This window comes from Pogona vitticeps, chromosome ZW-PAR (assembly GCF_051106095.1).
Source record: "Pogona vitticeps strain Pit_001003342236 chromosome ZW-PAR, PviZW2.1, whole genome shotgun sequence".
Taxonomy (NCBI): Eukaryota; Metazoa; Chordata; class Lepidosauria; order Squamata; family Agamidae; genus Pogona; species Pogona vitticeps.
This window is the reverse complement of record NC_135800.1, coordinates 2,944,204-2,964,345: the sequence shown is the minus strand read 5'-3', so window position 1 is coordinate 2,964,345 and position 20,142 is coordinate 2,944,204. Positions and strand designations below refer to the sequence as shown.

Sequence of the window (20,142 nt, the reverse complement as noted above, 5' to 3'; positions counted from 1 at the left end):
CTATTTTTCTCCCCCGCCCCCCGTGTGCTGGGTTGATAGGTAGAAAGATTCTGCAAACATTATATGGGGGTCAAGCATCTGGCAGTTGAGATCTTTGGCTCCACCTGAAAATGTTTCAGGATATCGTAAGTAAAAAGATTATTTGTCTGCCTACCTCCGAGTTGTCTACTCTGGTCAATGGCATCTTCCCGGCATTCTGGAAAAAGATTGTGCATTTCCCGTTCCGTGGTCCGTAAATTTGTTTTCTTTTTGTTTCGAAACTAGAAATGAGTCCATCTTAAGTATGCATAGGAATGAATTTATTTATTGCAGTCGGGCGACCAGCTCATAAAACATATTTATGGCGAAAATATACAAAATGCAGTTTAAAAACATACAGCCAATTCATAAAACAGATTATGTGGCTAAAATATACAAAAAAGTATATGTATGTATACTTTGCACGGTGCCTCTGTGTTTTATCCCCTTTCAGCCTGATAAAACTTCACTTTTAAAACAGATTCATACTTCTAAAATGCAAATAAAACTGTTTGGAAGTGGTGTTTTATCAGGTTACAGTCATCCTGCGGTGTTTTGATATCCCCATGCTGATGGACAGCGACAGAGCCTATAAATGTCTCCCTTCATCTGGCAGCCTATATTACAAATAAAGCAGGATTTTTTTGTCACCCCTTGGTTTGTCCCTTGAAGCAGGAAGTCTAGTTTTTCTTTGGCTTCCCATCACTTCCTTCTTTTTAACCAGAAGTTAAATGACTAAATGACATTCCTTCTGTGTCAAGGCCGTGGGTGGAAATCAGCCACTCTCAGCCCTTTTGGGAAAAGCTTTCCGTTATTCCATTTTCATGGGCCTTTTCATCTTGAGACCGATATTTTGTGCCCGCTCACCATTTAATGGTTTTTCAAGATCTGATGGCAGTTATGTCAGTTTCGGCTCCAGAATCCAGAGTCTAAATAAATTTCTGGTACCGTTTCCCCCGTGGATTAAGCGCCCGTACAGAGAATCTATAATTTGGAGAATTTGTAGAAGCGAAAGCATTCATATTGAGTTATCCTCTGTTTGCCATACATGCAGATTCAGCCTCTTCCTCCTTGTTTTATTCCTGTTGGCACGAAGAACTGTCCCATCTGCTTTTTCCGGCCATTTAAACTGACGCTCTCCAAAAAAGGGGACAAACTCCAAAGTTTTGTAAGCTTTTCTGATGAAGGGTGATTCCTTTTCTTGATGATTCCCAGGAACAGCAAAGGGAAATGCGCTTTGCAATTTACTAAACCTTCACAATCTCTCGTGACACCAGCCGCCAAATTTCACAACATTCCCTTACCCTTCCTTCTGCCCACGATGCTTGCTTCGCTTACCGGGATTTCCAGACGGGGAATTTGAAAGTTTTTGACCCGTGGAAAAAAAAACAGATCTCCTCGAAACAGGCTCTGTGGGGAGGTGAGGGGAGATTCTTTCACTCGGAAAAACAGGTTTTGACATTTCCAACGGCAGGGAGCAAACGTCAACAAAGGGTAGAACAAGGTTGAAAAATTGGTTTAGTTTTGAGTGAGCCACTAAGAAATAGAGATAAGGATGCCAAGCAGCCGTTGCCCGCCAGCAACGACAGAGGAACTATTTGTAACCCAGAGATGTGTGTGAGAGACTTTCCTGTTTTAGCTCTGCTCGGTTTAATTTGTTTTTCCTGCCTTTCTGTTGTTGGCATTCTCTGATATCACCCCACCCGGCTGATTTTGATCATGAAACAGCACCAGAAGTATGGTGAATAAATAAATCATTGGCGTGGGGGAAGGAAGCCTCAAACCTGCGTGTAATGATTTGCAAAAAAAAAGGAAAGCATTTATTTCATGACGACACCCAAGCGCCATGTTTGGCAGCCTGCTGGCCTCCGAGGACTGAAATTGAATTCCTCTCCTGATCATCTTGATTGTGTCTGGTAAGCGAAGGCTTCTCTGAAATCTAGCATTCCTTTTTTTTTAAAGTTGGAACCCTGCTCCACCCCGGCGGCTTAAAGTTGGCACAGGCAGAGGCCGGCTCCGAAGCAGAAAAACTGAAAGGCGACTCCACCCCCGTTATATCAAATTAAATGAAGGATCCTGCAGAACAGAGAGATCTCCTGTGTGCAGTTTATGAAAATAGGGGCTATTTTAGCCAAGATGTCTGAGATCACTCTTTATCAGAAAGAAGGCAGGCGAGCTGGCTGGCTTTAATGAACATAAAGATAATCCAGCTGTCACTGTCAGTAGTTTTCAGGAGTTAAGAACTATGTACTCACTGGATTTGTACATAGATGTGGACCCACGAGTCGGGGGTTTGGTTCCCCACCCGTTTCTTCCCCTCCCTTTGGCTCAAAACTCTGAAATCAGCCAAAGGAGAGCCCATTTCCTCATTTTTGCATGGTGGGCAAACTGGGGCAAGAGAAACGTTCGGTCCTTCCTGGCAGTTTTCAGATACCTTAATGGGTTCCAGCAAAAATGAAAAAAAAAGTATTGTGATAAAACGAATCCATGTATTTCAGCAGGAGCTTTCGCAGATGATAGCCCACTTTTTCTAGTATAGAACAAATGGGATGTAATCTCCCAGTGGGATACATTTATTTCTTTATCTATCTCTTTGTTTGTTTTATAGGCCGCCTTTCTCCCGATAAAGGGAACCCAGTCAGCTCACAAGATTTAAAAGGAACGGAATTTAAAACGTCAGAAGTTAAGCATTAAAAAATAAACTCTACACAATCAAAATACAATTGAATCATTAAAAGCAAGCAAACATTAAAAACTATCTTAACTTTAAGAAGAAGCCACCTTGTCTGAGCAGGGTGGTTTCATTTTGTATGTTTGTTTTTGCTAAAACCGGCTAAGATTTATCAATGTATTATTTCCACATCTCTACTGACCCATTAGTGAAATCGCTCCCTCGGTGGTTCACAATATAGAGTAAGTCGCAGAATAAACGCCCCTATGTAATCCAGACAATGAAAATCCAAAAAAAGAAGGACAATAAATTCTATCACTAGCTAAAAAGAATGAGCCTGCTTTTAAGTAGTACTAGATGAGTTAAAATCCCCTTGAGCATTTCATTCAGTACCTTGTTTCCCTGAAAATAAGCCCTAAGCTGAAAATAAGCCTTAGTATGCTTTTTCAGGATGCTTGTCATATAAGCCCTACCCCAAAAATAAGCCCCTGTGAAGTGAAAGCCCGCCTTCCACTCTTGTGCAGCAACCAGAAGTAGATGACAGGACTGGATTTGAATAAACGTAGTTTGTTGTACATTTCTCGGGCGTTTGCCTACCAAAGCACTGGGAGCGCTTCCAGCGCCTTGCTGGCATATAAATCTGCCGGCAGGTAGCAGCTCCACTTTGCAGCCCTGATGTTTCAATCCCCCCCCTCCGGCTCCTTTTCCCCCCCCTTCTCCTCCTCCTTTTCCCCAAAGCCTTTCTCCTGGTTGTGGATCAGGTAAACACCACCTGGTCTCTTGGCGGTGTGGTTGCATTTTTTGAAAAGCATAGCCGGAGCGCCCGGCCAAGCTCCTGCAAAAAGGGCCGGCAGGGTGGAAGAGGGTACATATGTCAAGAAATACGCCATCAAAATTTGTTGCTAAATAAATAAATCAAAAACGAATTTTGATAAATCCAGAGTACAATATTCATTACACAGACATACACTGGATTTAACTTTACTTCTACTGTATCTTTTGAAGTTATGGCTCCCTGCCATGTTTCATTTAATGTTTGGCATTAACCACACTTGCTTTTATGGCCAAACTAGGGAGTGTTCATCAATACATGTTACCTTAAAATTACACAGTTCGGTGCTAGTACGAGCTTTTGTGTCCACCCTTGTCAGCATCTCCAAAATTGACAACTGTCGCGAGTTCGTGGTGTAGCCGTTACAGGTGGAATTTTCTTCATTTCATTTCCGGTTTCTTTCATTGTCTAAAATCCCTCCTCTGAATCTCTTTCTCCCTCTCTCCTGCTCTCCCATCTTGTCCTGTAAATCTGCTATAAACCTGTAACACTCGTATAAGGTAAGATAAGGTAAGGTAATATAACACTCTTATAAAGTTGTCTGTAAAATTCGTATACCGTAATGAATCTGTTAACCTTCAAGGTGTCGAAAAGATCGCCACAAGGCAATCAACCCATGGACTCTGAAAACTGGCGTGTCCTCCATTAATATTTCCTTCTATCGATTGCAATGAAACTGTTTTGCTTTTATGGTCTGCTTCTTTCAGCCCGGGCACCATGAAGAGCCAAAAACTATTGAGACCTCTTTTTCTTGGATGCTGTTTCACCATCGTTCCTGTATTGATCTGGTGAGTCTTCAAACCCCTCTCTCTTTTTTTATTAAGGAAAATTCCAGTATTCTCAGGATACCAACATTGAGCACTAAATTTCTCTGGGTTCATCCCAGACCCCAGATTTGAAAGCTGGGGGGGGTGTGTGAAAAAAATTGTGGCGCCGTTCTCTCAGTTTTTATCTTCTTCATTTGTTTCTTCTAGGCTTCTAAAACCTTATAAAACTGTTCTGATCCGACTTTGGTATTCTCGCCTTCCCGAGATCTCAAAAGAAATTGACTTAATTGTAATTACTACTTTCTTTTGCCAGGTTTTTACTTGGAACAGAACCAATCAAGTATTTGCCGTTTTATCTGCCCTGCCCGGATATCTTGTAAGTATTGTTTCCTGCTTCCCCACCCGCTGGAAAATTTAAGGCAGTTTTCTTGGAATAGTATTTTCACAAAAAGAGATGCCCCCCCTTGTTTTCTTTTAAGAGCTTAAGTTCCACCCTTTCAGATTTTTCTGCTCTGGATGTCTGTACTTCCACACAGGCGGAAGGCTCTTAAGGATTCTAAATGGTGTCCATTCAACCAACGGCGCTCGCCATCAACCGAAACAAGAATAGAATGATAGCTTAACAGGGTTCCCTGTTGGAGTGCACAGGGTCCCAGATTCAATCTCAGCGTCTCCAGCTTGGGCTGGGAACATGGTAGATACAATTTGGGCTAAATGGGGTGCACTTTCCTAGCCGTGAGAACGGACGAATGAAACCTTTAATGGGTACAAATCGTTCCCCGGTATTTGGCAGAACACCTCGTTTTTTAAAATATGACTCGTGCCTTCAAGCTTACAATTGAAGGAAAACCTGGTTGAACTGGTTTTGTGCAAATTTATCCTTAAGAAGGGGTTGAAATCCCGGTCGGAGCTGCAGAAAGGATGTTGCTCCCTGCGACCCTTCGAATCATTTTTTTGACGGCAACTTATGTTCTGGCCCCAATTTCCTTCTGTGCGTTCAAACATTTCGATACCAATCTGTGAATACTTCCAGCTTCCTCAAATTAATATTTCATGTTAATTATATTCCCTTTTCTTTACCAGTTCCATGAGACTGCAGTACAGAGGGGAGAAATCGCGTGGCCTCTTTCCACAGTAAGTCGTAGATGAAGAATATCAGCTGAAAGCTTTCCCTTTCTCGTTCTGCTAGTTTGTCCTATGATGACGTGGCCGATTTTTTGTTTGTTCATTTTTTTCCCCCAGATTATTTTATCCTCAACCAAGTGCCCTGGAGCAGACGTGAGTATCTATAGAGATCGGCTTGAGTACCGGGTGCTGAGGCGTGCGGTTCTGTTGAAGTACATGTATGAATAGTTCTGTTTGAAGACTGAATTGGATAATATGCAAAAGAATTGAAGGGACTGTGGAGATTCAGGTTCACTGCACCTTTTATGTCTTTATATTTGTTTATTATTTATTTATTTGACTTTCATAACCCAACCCCCCCCAAATCTGGCTACCAAGGCCACTCTGGGTGGTTTACACTATTTTTATTTATTTATTTATTTATTTATTTATTTATTTATTCATTCATTCATTCATTCATTCATTCATTCATTCATTCATTCATTCATTCAATTTATACCCCCCATCTGGTCATTTCGACATAAAAACAACAATTAGAACAGTGAGCAAACCATTTTTAAAAAAATCAAAATCGAACAATGCAGCACACACACGAAACAACATGAGATTGAACTAGAAAGAATTAGAAACAATTTTAAAATAATTTAAAAGCAAGATGGCGGGACTGATACTGATGCCACTATGTTAAGATGTTGTGAATTCCGGAAAGGCTGGGTTTTCAGTGATTGTTTAAAATACTGGAGGATCTGAATTCCCAAAAGGAATGGCATTAAGCTCTCGTGGCTGCAGAACAGAACTTCAAAACACCAAGACGTGTTTGCTAAAAGAGGATGTAAGAAAGGATTTACAAGTCCGTGTGGGTACCAACAGCTGCCTTTTCCCCTGTAATAAGACATTACCCGTTGACAGGCTCATTGGCCATGTCATCGAACTGACAAGACCCTCCCAAAGCCCTTTTCTGCCTCGAAATTCAGTTGCCTTAGAAACCACCTCTGATTTTCTGGCTCACTGAAATGTCTCCTGCTTTTCGCTTTACAAAGTCATGTTTTTGCTAGCAAGGGCCAGAAAGCGTAACGGTGGAGGGCAGGTGGGGAAATGAAGTCCGATTTAAATGGGAACCTGAGTTCCCCTCCTCCAGAAATAATTCCTGGGGCAAACCCGCAGAGCCACCCCGCTTTCTGGGTCCCCATTTCTGAGCCATCTTTTGCACCTGGTTCTGGTGGGTGGGCAAGGCTGGCTAGCTCAGTGAGTTGGGCCCCCCATCGTGAGTGCCCTTGTTCACTGTGCCTCCCTGTAGAGGAGCCAGCCTGTGTGGCCTTGGGCAAGCTCAGAGGGGCCCCCAAAAGGAGGAGGTAATCAGTACTTCAGAAACCCTAAAAAAGGGCCACCAAAAGTCGGAATTAACTTGCCAGCCAGTGATTCTGCCTACTTCAATTGGTGGACTTTGAGTAAGGTGTCCCATTAAGTCAAATCAAGACTCCGACCTTTCATTGCCGTGTTGTATCTTTCTCTCTCTTTCTCTCTCCAGACGTTCTGATGTTCTCACACTGACCCCATGGCTGGCACCCATCGTTTGGGAAGGAACATTCAACTCCCAAATATTGGATCGCACGTACAAGCCTTTGAACCTCACCATCGGCATGACGGCGTTTGCTGTTGGAAAGTGAGCAGAGAGACCAGGGGAAAAGGGGGGGGGGTGTGGGAAGGGAAAGAATTCCAAACGTCCCCAATTTAGCAGCATTTCAAAGATTCTGCTCCGGGCAGAACGGTTGGTAGTTACTTTAATCTTGTGAGAGGCGGCACGGTTGGAAAAGGTTCAGAAAGAACATGGGGAAGTTACTTTTTTGGATAATACCTTCCACAGTCTCCCATCTAGCACGGCCTGCTGGGGGGATTCTGAGAGTTGGTCCCTCCCCAAAAAATCGTAGTTTCTAAGCTCTGCCATCTAGGTTTCTGCTTGAGCAGACAAGCACGTTGGCAGTCCGTCCAGGATGTGCATTCCAGCAAGCATCGTGTTGTGTTGATCTGTGGGATCAAAACCGACAAAGAGTCTTATAGTGCCTAACATATTCCATGAGCTTTGATGGACAGCAGTCTGTTTCCCTTAGGAATCTGAAGAATTGAGCTGAAAAGCAGGAAATGGATTGCTCAATAAAATGTCCAGGTTTTGTTGGGTTTGTTTTCTCCTAGCCCAACATAGCCACTGGCGAGGAAACTCATGTGGCCTGTAGAAGGACACATTTCTCACACCCATCCATGAGCGCACTCTTGTTTCTCTAGATACGTCCAGTTTGTGGGCCGCTTCCTGGAGTCCGCGGAACTCTACTTCATGGCAGGCTACCGCGTGAACTACTACATCTTCACCGACCGTCCTCAAGACATCCCCGTGGTCCATCTGCAGCCTGGCCGGACCCTCGGCCTTGTCCCCATTAAAAAATACACCCACTGGGAGGAGATCTCCATGCGTCGGATGGAGGCCATCAACCGATACATCTCGGAGACTGCTCATCGAGAGGTGGACTACCTCTTCTGCTTGGACATTGACATGGTGTTCCATAATCCATGGGGCCCGGAGACCTTTGGGGAGATGGTAGCAGCCATTCACCCCGGTTACTTCAAGGTCCCTCGAACAGATTTCCCTTATGAAAGAAGAAGTATATCCACCGCTTACATCCACAGAGAAGAGGGGGATTTTTACTACGCCGGCGCCGTCTTCGGAGGTCTCACCAAGAATGTCTACGAGTTCACGAGGGCTTGCCACATGACCATCTTGGCCGACAAAGCCAACGGCGTCATGGCGGCTTGGCAAGAGGAGAGTCACTTGAACAGGCATTTTCTTTCCCATAAACCTACAAAGCTTCTTTCTCCGGAGTACGTCTGGGATGACACCAAGCCGAAGCCGCCTGAGGTGAGGCTCGTACGCTTCTCGACGGTGGTGAAGAACAATAGGCAGTTAAGGAATTAACCCTGGTTGGATCTTGTTTCTTAGTGCCTGGATGGGGAGGAGAAGGTTCAAAGTTCGGGTCGTTGAGCAGTGGATGATTTGTAATGTTGAGTAGGGACAACACAGTGGGGGAGATACACTGGGATCTGAATTTCCCCCCAAATCGGGTGTAGCCATTCACTGTAGCCGTCCAGACATCCATCAATTTTCAGGAGTCGGCAGAGGCTGAGAGCCACGTTGGAATAGCAGAAGCTCCTTTTGACGAGGTGCTAATGACTCATTTCCACTCCTTTTTTTTTGATTTATTTTTTAAAGTGGCCTAGGAAATGCTATGTTCCAGCTCTGCTTTGAAAGTCTTTAACGAAAAAGGAAAAAACAAACCCACCCAACTCTGTTTCCGGATTCCAGGCATTAAGTGTCAGGGGGCGTGCCCCTGTAAGCACCTCTTTGCCTTCACATCAGAAAGCGGACGAAAAGCGCTGTCGATCCGGATGGAGCATATATTCCACCATCCCTGGCCGCCAAACAAACTGAAGATGATTCGCCACCATGGCATCACAAGCGTCCACATATTGAGATTTATGTTGTGCAGTCGCCAACATCCAGAAATAGGGATTTCCACGTTGTCTAGAGGGATCCAGAGACCATGCTATGTAGACGGTTCACTGATTACCTGCATTTTTCAGTACCCACTTGAAACCGATCCTCCGTGGATCCGAGAGAACGACTGTATTTCTGTGTATGTTGCGTCCTCCCATAGCCTCCCACGGGCCTGAAAAGTGCCCTATTCATCAACTAAGTGGAAGAAAACGTCAGCTTCCCAGGACACATTGTGACCGGCCTTAATTGGGATACTCTTAAACAAAGGGACTTTAAAGCGAGATCTCGGCATGAAACCGCTGGATTGCCATTTATGAAGAAGCTCCGTTACGCCACCTGTATTCTGAATCACGTCAACAGGTTTTTATCCCATTTGCGGTGCTAGTTCGCCGACCGTTACCATTACGTTTTTTGCTAATGCTGCTGCATTATACTATGCATGCACACACACATATATTATATGCTAATTTAAGATTGCACTTCAGGTATCTGGTAAAGTCAACGTTTGTCCGCACGAGCACCCAACATAATAAAAACGGTGGCTTTTAAGTTGTCGCACAATTCTCCGTTGTCTTGGCAGGCACAGACTAGCGTGCATTTTGTATGTGATTAGTAATTAGTTACTAATTTAGCGTTTGGAATTGTGTACACCCTCACCCTGGCGTTCGGGGCAAAGTGGCCAGATCCAAAGGAGGAGAACGCTCCTCTACCTTGGAGGGTTATGTAGAAACCCTTCACTCAATGGGCATGTGGACCCAGAGGGTTTCTACAAGCTGTAGACCAAAACATAATCTTCAGGAACTATTTACCTTCATCAAATACTGTGTTAATGTATGTTCATGTGTTTCCCCCTGCATTTAAGCTAGCTGTCCGCTTGTCTAAAATGCAGTCTTGGGGATCAGAGAAAAGGTTTGTCAAGGTCTGATTGGCCAGTGCCCGTTGAGAGGCGAACTGTCTTTCTTGTTTTTAAACCATGTCAGGTAGCTATGCTCTTGAGAGAGAAAAACATAAAAGGGAAGCAAGGCGCCGGCTCTTCCGGGAAGAAGAAAGCAATGAAGGAAATGCCAAAGGTAACCATCTTAGCCGGCCTTGTTACCGGGGAAACGGCAGAAAGTGGGCTGTAGGTAGCAGGGAGGCTGAAAGAAACATTTATCCAGCAAAAAAATAAGAAGGGAAGATGCCGGCAAGCACAATGAAAGCGTTCTCATTTCAGGTACCACCTTTTACGCAAAATTCAGCCTGGCGATCTCTTTTCAAAGATGCTCTGCAGGACATTTCCCCTGCTGCAGGTAAAGGACAAGAAAACCATCCCGTTCTTTATAATGAAATTAAGCCTTGTTATTTATTAATAACGACAATAATGTGCTCTCCAGTCAATTCTGAGTTATGGTGACCCTTTTCAGGTTTTTTTTTTAAAAACATAGAAGTGCATTACCCTTCCCTTCCTCTAGAGGGCAACATTGGGACTGTGCAGCTTCCCCAAGGCTACCCAGGCTGGCTCTTTCTCTTGGGAAGCCCACAGGGTGGGAATCGAACTCCCAACCTCTGGCTCCACAGCCGGAGACTTAAGCCACTGAGCTCTCCAGCCCGCTTCTAATAACCATGTGCCATTAAGTCCATGGCGAGTTACGATGACGTTTTTCGGGATTTTCCAAGTAGCAAATACTCAGGGTTGACAAAAAACCCACAGTGGCCTCGGGGCACACCCAAAATCTGAGTCGCCCACTGTGTCTGGATGAGAAGAGTTGAAATCTGGCATATACCCCCCCCCACAAACACCCTCCAGATGTTCTGAATGACAACTCAAGTGGGAGTTCTAGGCTAAAACATCTGGACAGGCTTTCTGCCCTCCCTCCCTCTTTTCCTCTGCCCTGCAAGAGGATGAACAGACTGGGCTCTGCTCTGGAGTGGCCTCTTTTACAGGGTTTTCCAAATTATCCCGAGGGTCCGGTGAAATTGGTCCCTGGATTGTTCGCCTGTGCCAGATGAAGTCTGAGAAAACTCCATTTTTAAAAAATAAATCACAGAAACTGGGACAGATACCATGTTTTAAAAAGGAAATTATAGTTTTCCTTTTTAAAATCTCTTGATCCGCACGAACAAAACTCACCCAAATTCTATAAAATCGTCAATTATGGATTGGCATAACAACAGCAAGAAGAAAAATAATGGTGGGGATGCCAGGGGATGCCAAAGTTGAAGATAAAGAATCTTTATCTTTAACAAGATATAGAGAGCCCTGGCAAGAGAAATAACCTGCTTGCATGTGAATCACGTTTCAGTGGTCCCCATCATCCTCAGGACATTGGAGACAGTGCTGTGGAATTTTATAAAATACTATCTGTTAGAGATCTCTGAAATTATCCAATATGCAAAAAACGCCTGTACTAGGAAAAGCATACATATTATGCCTATATTGACAGGTTTAGGGTTAAAACTTGTATCTGTAATATAATACCAGCTAAAGACTGCATCTTGTATTTTCAAATAATAATAGTAGTACAAGTAATTTATTTATTTATTTGAAATATTCTTAACCCCCCCCCCTTTCTCCTTAAAAAAGGACCCGAGGCAGTTTGCATCCGTAGAAGACAACATTTAAAAGCTAGCAGACAGTAAGTATACGAACGTTACAAAAGAATCAAATAAGTAGTAGTAATCATGATGCCAATAAGAATGTAACACACACATAATCTACAATCAAAGTGATCTTTCTCACTTTGAGATCATTGTTTTCACCCAAGTGAAAGGACTGAGCAACAGAAAACTCTTGCAGTTTCATGCAATGGCATCTTTAATTCCAAGTACGGAAGGAAAAAAATCTCTGTGCAAAAACACAATTATGATTTTTCACTTCCCAGCAGTGTTAGTGCACCATCTGCTGGAGACACGAATTTGGCGAATTTCGTTTGCGATTAAGGTTGTACAGTATGTATTTTAAGCTGCCGTGAGAGGTGGACCTTGGCGATCTTAAATTCTTATATGACATCAGAAACTTTTCTCTTTCCAGAAAATCTTGGCTAATTTAAGTTTTATAATGTTGAAGGCAGAGCCTTCCAAAGAATTTTGAGCACTCTGATTCGGGTGTGTGTGTGTGTGTTAAACAGAGATTAAGGCCATTTAAATGTGTAAATACATCATCATTATACTGAGTAGATCATTACTGTAGCTGCTGATTTGCCATGTGGGGCGAAGCTGCAGAGCTGTGGTAGATTATATTCATTTTGCATGCTGAACAACCCATGTTATATTCTGGTGCAAAAATATCGAACATGTTCGCAATAGACTTCCAGTGATTCATCTATCCGGCTAAAATGAAGGTAGCAAGACCAGGAGGAGGGGGAACGCAGTCTTGAGATATTAGAGGATTATTACCCACCAGAAGAGATTATGCTAGAGCTGCTAAATGAGTATGCTAATTAGGATGGCCACGTGAAAGGCAATCAGGGCTCCTGGGACTTTTGTTGCAGGGGGAATTTCAGCACAGGAGCCCTGTCCTCTTTCCTCCGTGGCCGCCCTTGTTCTGACTCAGACGTCGAAGGCGGTTTTGTCTGCACAAAGGCAAAACACGGAGGTGGCGCTCCAAAGCGGTGAAAGGTAATGACGAATAGCCGAACAACTCAGCCGGCACAGAACAGACAATGCCTACTAATGTTCGCTTAAGGTAGTTGTGCCTATTCCAGAAACAAGCATGGCAACGCAGATGAGGTAAGGTGGACCCTCATTGCATAGTGGTTCAGTGTCAGTACTGAAGCCAAGCGTCTGCTTACAACCTGAGTTCGATTCCAACACGTTCAGTTAGTTAGCTCCAGGTTCACTCAACCTTCCATCCTTCCGAGGTCTGTAAATTAAGGGCAGTGCGTCGCCTCCATCATTGAATTATGAACAGCACAGAGAGTGCTTTTAGCACTATGCGGCGGTATAGAAGCAGCATACTTTTTAACGCGGCCGAGGCAAATAAATGGAGACGTTTAGACTGGCTCCATATTTAAGAACTAGGTGGGTCAACAATTGACCTGGAGTCACATCCAAGCACGTGTATTTCTGTTCAGAGTTTTCTGTTCCTCCTTTGCCAGTATCCGCTGATTCACTTATCCACAGCCTGAAAATATTAAAAATATTAAAAGAAACCACCTAGAACAATGGTCCCCAACCTTGGGCCTCCAGATGTTCTTGGACTACAACTCCCAGAAGCCTTCACCACCACCTCTGCTGGACAGGATTTCTGGGAATTGAAGTCCAAGAACATCTGGAGGCCCAAGGTTGGGGACCACTGCCCTAGAAAACTATATAATTCCTCACAAAGTTGCCCAAACTGGCCACTAGAGGGAGCCAGAGGCCATGCTCTGTAAGTGTTTACTATTATCCGCATTTTTCAGCATCCGCAGGAGCCCTTGGAAATGTGCATATGGGGGTCTTGCTGTACATAGGAAAATGGGAAACTGCCTTCCGCTGAGTCCTCTGCTTCATCTAGCTCGGGACTGTCAACTTTACCAGGCAGTGGGTTTTTTTCCACGGTTTGGGCAAAATTGTTTCCTAGTCCCCGATATTCCCTGGTTGGTACCCAAATGAACCGAGCTTCTGAAATCAGGCTGGGTATCGTCAAGGTGGCATGCTGAGACCCGGGAGTGCTCAAGCCTAAGAACTACACACACACACACACACACACAGATGGTGTGTCTACCCCAAGACTGCTTATTTTGAAGCACGAAGCAACCGGTATCCATGGTGAGAGAACAGGTACAATACCTGTTAAACCGAGAGGCGTTGCCTAGGAACTGCTGGTGGGGACGTGGGAATAAAAACCGTGTTTCCCCCCCCCCAATTAAAATGCCACGGGGAGGTTGAATTACCGCCCAACCTTGCACCAGTACACAACCTTTTCCCGCTTTGCTTTCGGCTCCTGTCCCCACGGGGGCCCACGGAGCTCGTCCCCCCTCATCCTTAGCCACATTCAACCACAAACGCTGCTTTTTATATATTAAAAATAATATAGGCAGCCTTCCCGTTCCCATAGCAACCCGTGCTAGGGCTCTCTTGCCTGCCAAAAGCGGGTGCAAAAACACACACACAAAAAAAAACCCACACACCAACCCCAACTGATCACGCAACGAGATTTGCAGGCGCTGGCTTTCGCCTCGTTTGTTTTCCTCTCGAGTCAAAAAATGTGCCAGCTTCGGTTTGAATAGAGATCAAACGGTGCGGGGAGCAGGCCTGACATGTCCCCGTCTCTGGCTGCGCAGGGAGGAGGCGGTGGTGCGCGGGGAGGGGGGTTCTGCTAATTGGAAGGGCCCTGCTGGGCCTCTGGCCGGATCCGGGCCTCTTTTTGAGCACTCAGGCGGGCGGGGGGGGCTCTCTGGCTTTCATCTCGGCATGTACACGACAGCCATCTTTCTGAGCGACCGAGGGCCGCTTTGTGCCATTGTTCCCCCCGTGATTCAGCCGGACCCCCATAAAAAAAGAACTGGGGGGGTCCTTTTTCTAGAGGAGCTGAGTCAAAGGCGTTGTGAGCAAGAGCTCTTCACACACAACTCCTCTCTGGAGAACTCCACATTTGCTTCCAAAAGAGAGAAAGGGGCCCCTTTCCTCTCCGCCCTCCATGCGCCTTCCTTGGGCCTGGAGGAGGAATGGCAAAAATTACATCTCCTTGACCCCACCCAGCCTTGTCATCCTCCCCGTGGCATTCCTGCTGCGCCTTAGCTCTCCACCAACATCTTTTTCGAATCAGTGGTGGACCCCACAACGACCCTGCACAGCCACACACACGCACAACCCGGGTGGCGGGTTCAGCTTGATGCTCCCTTTTCTTTGGCGCATTTATGGCCGAGAGAAGACTCCTGTGCTTTCATGGGATGAGGGAGGGAGGAAATACAGAACATCTCCAAAGGTATTCCGCTTTCCCGCAGAAGAATCAAAAAACCTATATGTTGTTATTGTGATGTGTTGTCAAGTCACTGCTGACTCACAGCGACCTTATGAAGGAGGGATCTCCCAAATGTCCTGCTCAGCTTTTGCAAATCCAAGCCTGTGGTTTCTTATGGGGAGTCAGTCCATCTCGTATCTGGCCTTCCTCTTTTCCTACTGCTTTCAGCTTTTGCCAGCGTTATTGTCTTTTCCAGAGAATCCTGCCTTCTTGTGATGTGCCCAAAGCAGAATAGCCTCCGTTTCAATTTTTTTTCTTTTTTTTCTATTTTAGCCTCCAGAGAGAGAGTTCAGGCTTGATTTGATCTAGGACCCACTTGTTCATCTTTCGGGCCATCCGTTGTATCCCCAAAGCTCTCCTCCAGCACCACATTTCAAAGAAATCAATTTTTCCCATCCGTTTTCATTACGGTCCAACCTTCACACCTGTCGTAAGGTGTGTGAAATCTACATGGCCTGTATAGGTAAGGTCATAACAAGATAATTCTCACTGTTCTCCTCAAAGGGAATTCTGCACTCGCTCAGAGGCCCTATGGCCATAGATCTGATAAACAACAATAATAATATAAAGGTGCATATTTTTGCCCCAGTAAGAACAAAAAATGTGCACTTGGGATTCTTAGAAACACTTTACCCATTGTAATATCTCCCCTTTCCTCCGGTTCAGAAGAAAGGTAGGCCTCTTGTCATTTAAATGAAGGAAGGAATAAATACTTTAAAGGGTTTCACTGAAGAAGGGGCAGGCTGTCTGTACATGATCAGAAACACTCTGATCACTAATTTAAAACACCCAACAGAGTTTTCCCTCAAAGTCTAGCGTCTCCTGCAGAGGGTCTGCCCTCCGGGGTGTAGGCAAAAAGGGGGGCCAACTCAAGTTCCATTGACTCGGTCTCAGGCAAGTAGGAGGACTTGAACGATAGGACTTGACCCAAGCCTCGAACTCGGGCCTCGACGCCAAGGACTCGAACTTGGGGCTTCTCTCCTGTTGCTCCCCTAGCTGGCTAAGAAAGTTTTGTTCCTGCTTTTTTCTTTTTAAGGAAAAAAGGTTTGGGATGGAAAAAAAACCCAAAAAGCGAGCGAGCAGAGTCGCCAGCCCAGGAGAAGCGGCTTCCAGGCCTCTCGGAGGGGCGGCTGTTCGAGTCCCTTCGGTTCCTCCTCTGGCGATCCCTCCCTCCCTCCTTCCCTCCCCACCGCCGCGCATCAACCCCCGGCTGGCGCGCCAGGCTCTCCAAAGCCGGCGAAGGTGCCTCGATCGTCTGCCGGCGCCCTTCCCTCCCTCTCCGGGTGTTGCCTTTATTTTTTCCTTCCTTTTTTTGGCATGGATCTCCTCGCGAGGGAGCGGCCAAGAGCGTAGAGAGAGAGGGAGACACCCCCTTTCTGCTTCTCCAAAAAAAAACACACAGAGAGAAGCCCGGCCGGGTCGGGAGCGCACGGCAGACAACAAAAGGAAATTGACCAGCATCGGAGGCGAGACATTGACTAGCCTTTGGCAAGCAGGCTCAGCCCCCTTTTCCTTTGGTCGCCAGGCGGCTGGCTTTCATGGAGCCGCCGGCGGGGGATCGCCCTCGTTCCGCTTGGAGGAGAAGAGCCGGAAGAAGGGAGGATGATGATGGGTTTGGCCAGCTGAGCGGCGGCTCCCCGGCGGTGGTGGTGGTGGTGGCGGCGCTCGCCGGGCCAGCGTGGCCGGCGACCTGCCGCCTGCCTTAGCCAGGGGAGGAAGAAGCCTTGGGCAAGGAGGGCGATCGGGGGTGGGGTGGGGGGGCTGGCTCGCCACGCTCGCCCCCCAAGCCCGCTCGCCCCCCGATCTGGCGAGGGCGGAAAGGAAGGGACGCACCGGCTGGCATCGCCACGCCAGCACGCCTTCAACCTTCCTCCGTGGACGGCCTTCGGGGACAATGAGCGGGAGGTGATGATGATGATGATGCTGGACAGCCAGGTAAGGAGCCGGAAGAGAGAGAGAGGGGGGTCGCGACGCCTTTTGGGGGCGCAACAGTTTTGATCGCGCTGGGATGCGGAATGACATCCTGATGGAGGCTGGTCGCGATGCTTCGCCAAACGCGAACCCCCCCCCCCCTGACAGGTCTCTGCCCCGGAGAGACTCCAAACGGGAATTTTTTTATTTTTATTTTTTCCCCCTTTGCAAGCCTGTGGAAGAGGTGCTGAGGCTTAGTCAGAGCTGGCCGCCTATTTTTAGAACAGCGTGATCGGTTTGAAGGGGGAACAGACTGCTCTGGGAGGCAGGGAGCTATCCTTCTCTGGTGGCATTTAAGCAGAAGGGGGGGGGAACCATCTGCCAGGAAGGGATTGACAGCACCCTGTCTTACACCAAGGAGGCGGCGGGTGGACTAGATGACCTTCAAGGGTCTTTCCAGATACTCTGCGATGACTGAGATTCGTGTTTCTCATCCTCATGACTGGCATTGTTAAATCCTCACTTTTTATGTGACTGTGTTGTGTATCGGTGTTAGGGAAAACAATCAGGACACAGCTGGGGGGTGGTGGGGGTGGTCCTCAAAACAGTAACAATGCAGGAATAGGGGGTACCTTGATTGGTCGATTAAGAAAACAACAAAACAAACAAAAACATTTATCTGTTTTTTGGTTTTGTTTTCTGAATGGTCCAATCAAAGTATCTCCAATTCCTGCATTTATCTTATCAGTGTTACTACGCTATATATATAGTATCTAGTACCATAAGAAAAAAGGATCGGTCTCTGCCCCAAGGTGCTTACAGTCTAAAGCTGGTTCATGGATACGGAGATACTGTTATTTGTTCGCATCGTGGAAGTGGAGTTCTTGTTATGCGTTGCAAACAGAGGACCAGCCCAGATAAGGCTTTTGGTCTGATCCCGCAAGTGCCATATATTGGGTGTGCTCTGGTTTGTGTGACAAGATTAGAGAGAGGCTGATTCGTGGCCCTAAGGGCTCTGTGGAGCCTCCATGGTTAGGAGCACCATACCTTTGGTTGGTATGATAGGAGCGCAAGAAACAGGGGAAGATGGCTGCCCCCCCCCCCCAAGGCTCTAAGAGGCTTCGGTCAGGCTGCGGTTAGAGCCCGCCTGGGTTAAACCTGGCCCATCGTACCTGGCCAGCCTAGCTGGTGGTAGAGGATCATGGGAACTGGAGTCCAAAAGTACCCAGAGGGCCACTCGTCCTGTTTGAAAGGGAGCCCCACGGTCCATTTGGAAACAAGTCCTCCTGAATTGCCACCAGGGATGTGGGCATGAGGTTTGCCTCCCCACATGCATGCACGCATCCCTCACCCTCCCTCTGAAGATGGGTTTTGAGGCTGGGCTTCTGGCCGGATCGGGCTCTGACACCAGGACAGTTTGGTCCAGTGGGTTGAGAAGACGCCGCAAGAGGTTTGCATGAAGGAGGTGCTGGAGTCTGTTGTGATTTTGCTGAATTGGCACCTTCGCCGCCGACACCAGGCTGCCCGTGTGCAAAAAGGGGGCCTGCTCCAACTTGCACGGCACCCTCCCTGCGTCAGGGCGGCATCTCGCCTCTGGCATTGAATACTCACCTTAAGACATGCCAGGAATGAGAGCTTCTCTTCCCATCATAAATCTTTCATGTCCTTCAAAAGCTCTATGAGGGTCTCCGTAAGTCGATGCCCTGTAACATCAACAGGGATTTGGATGGGGTGGGGGCAGTGTCTTTTCTGGAAATCCTGCCTCCCTTTTATCCCACGTGTGTGTTCATTAGCTATCGCCGCTCATTAAATGTCTTAGCTTGGAAGCCCTGCTAGGCTTGCTTGTGGCGCAGCGGTTAAACTGCAGTACTGCGGTCAAGACTCTGCTCGGTCAGGACCCAAATTCAATCCAGCCGGCTAGAGAGGTTCACTCAGCCTTCTATCCTTCCGAGGTCGGTAAATTGAGTACCCAATTTGGGGTGTGTGTCTGGCAATGCGTCGCTTGTGTCATTCAATAGTAAACCACCCACAGAGTGCTTTAAGAGCTATGGAGCAGTAGATAAGCAGCATGCTATAAGTTAGTTCCAACTTGACATAACTGGCTAACTCAAGTGTATTCTGGATATGGTTGGATCCTTCCTTTTAATTACAGACCACCGCAGAAGGTGGAGCAGAAGAGTGAATGATAACTGTGAATAATTGATGTTTTGCTTTAATTTAAGCCCTGCATGACTGTCTGAAGAACACCAGAGTCTCATAAGGTTCATTTAATAGATACTTATTTTCCAAAACAGCCTGTCATGTTTTCAGGAAGTTCACCAACAGGGCATGCAGGCCTTAATCCTTCCCTGTCTGCAGTATTTGATATGAAGAGGTAGACTGCCATTGTACACAGAGGTTCGATTTTTATTATATGTCTATTGCAACTGGAAAGAAACAGCCACCGCGGCTATGATCCAAAGTGGTAGGCGCCGCCCGTTTAGTGAACTGGGAATATTTAATATTTGCTCCTCTGTATTTTTTTTGTGTTGTTTTCCTAATGGGAGTTGCCCTTATTGACCGCACAGGCTAGGCATTTAAATCATCTTAAATTGGATTCATTAAGTACCATTAAATAATCCGAATTTTATCTCGTCTGGCTCCCCAAGACAGGTATCTCATTTACACTTCGTGATGTCTTCTGTTGTTTCTGTTCCTGGGGAAAAAAGCTTGGTCTACGTGAGTAAAGGAAACTCCGCAGAGCGCTTCCTTTTTCACTCTTACACACACGCAGTCAAGAAGACAAGATTCAGGAGGATTTAGGGTATTTCAGATTTGTTGAAAGAAGGGAAATGCAAAGGATACGTAGAGATATGGGGGAAGGCTTGGTATCTGTGCTAAAAACAGCTTCGGCTGGAGAATCCAACCTCTAGTTTTCGTTTGCAGAGGAGACCAAGTTTCTAGTCCTTAAGCTTGGAAATAACTTGAATGGCCGTGGGGTACATCTGGTTCAGCTGTTAGCGCGCACAGATGGTTTAAATATATACAGTAAATGCATCTTTTTAGCGATCTTAACCAGACTGACGCCGGCCAGTTTTGGTCAGGTTAAGACTTCTAAAAAAATTAGGACTCCTTGAAAGGAGGGTCTGGTCTTCTGAAATCACACCTGTACAGCAGGTGGCATCTGCCAGCGTTCAGTTTTGAATTCGTTGTGAGATCTTTGGCCTTCATTATGATCCGCGGTAAAAGGTACAGAAAGTTTTCTCCTCCACCTCCTTTTGCCTTGCGGCGGAGGAACTTGTATGTGTGAATTGACGACGCTTGGAAATTTATTCTCACGACGGGAAAGCCCCTGCTTGCCTTTTGCAAGGC

General features: G+C 46.3%; 2 protein-coding genes across 2 annotated transcripts in view; both read left to right on the top strand.

Moving 5' to 3' along the window:
• The first annotated feature begins 45 nt into the window (after positions 1–45).
• Positions 46–9,506, top strand: GBGT1 (globoside alpha-1,3-N-acetylgalactosaminyltransferase 1 (FORS blood group)). The gene is made up of 7 exons (XM_072984925.2): positions 46–1,934; positions 4,229–4,309; positions 4,602–4,664; positions 5,372–5,422; positions 5,531–5,566; positions 6,942–7,076; positions 7,694–9,506. Exons 1-7 carry the CDS (start codon positions 1,846–1,848, stop codon positions 8,376–8,378), a joined length of 1,140 nt encoding a protein of 379 aa, XP_072841026.2. The 5' UTR covers positions 46–1,845; the 3' UTR covers positions 8,379–9,506.
• A 6,614-nt stretch (positions 9,507–16,120) lies between these two features.
• The window catches only part of RALGDS (ral guanine nucleotide dissociation stimulator), a 73,807-nt gene continuing 69,785 nt past the window's right edge, over positions 16,121–20,142 (top strand). Inside the window, exon 1 of the mRNA XM_072984914.2 lies at positions 16,121–16,815. Coding sequence (XP_072841015.2) covers positions 16,789–16,815 — 27 coding nt within the window. The 5' untranslated portion in view covers positions 16,121–16,788. The remainder of the gene's footprint in view (positions 16,816–20,142) is intronic.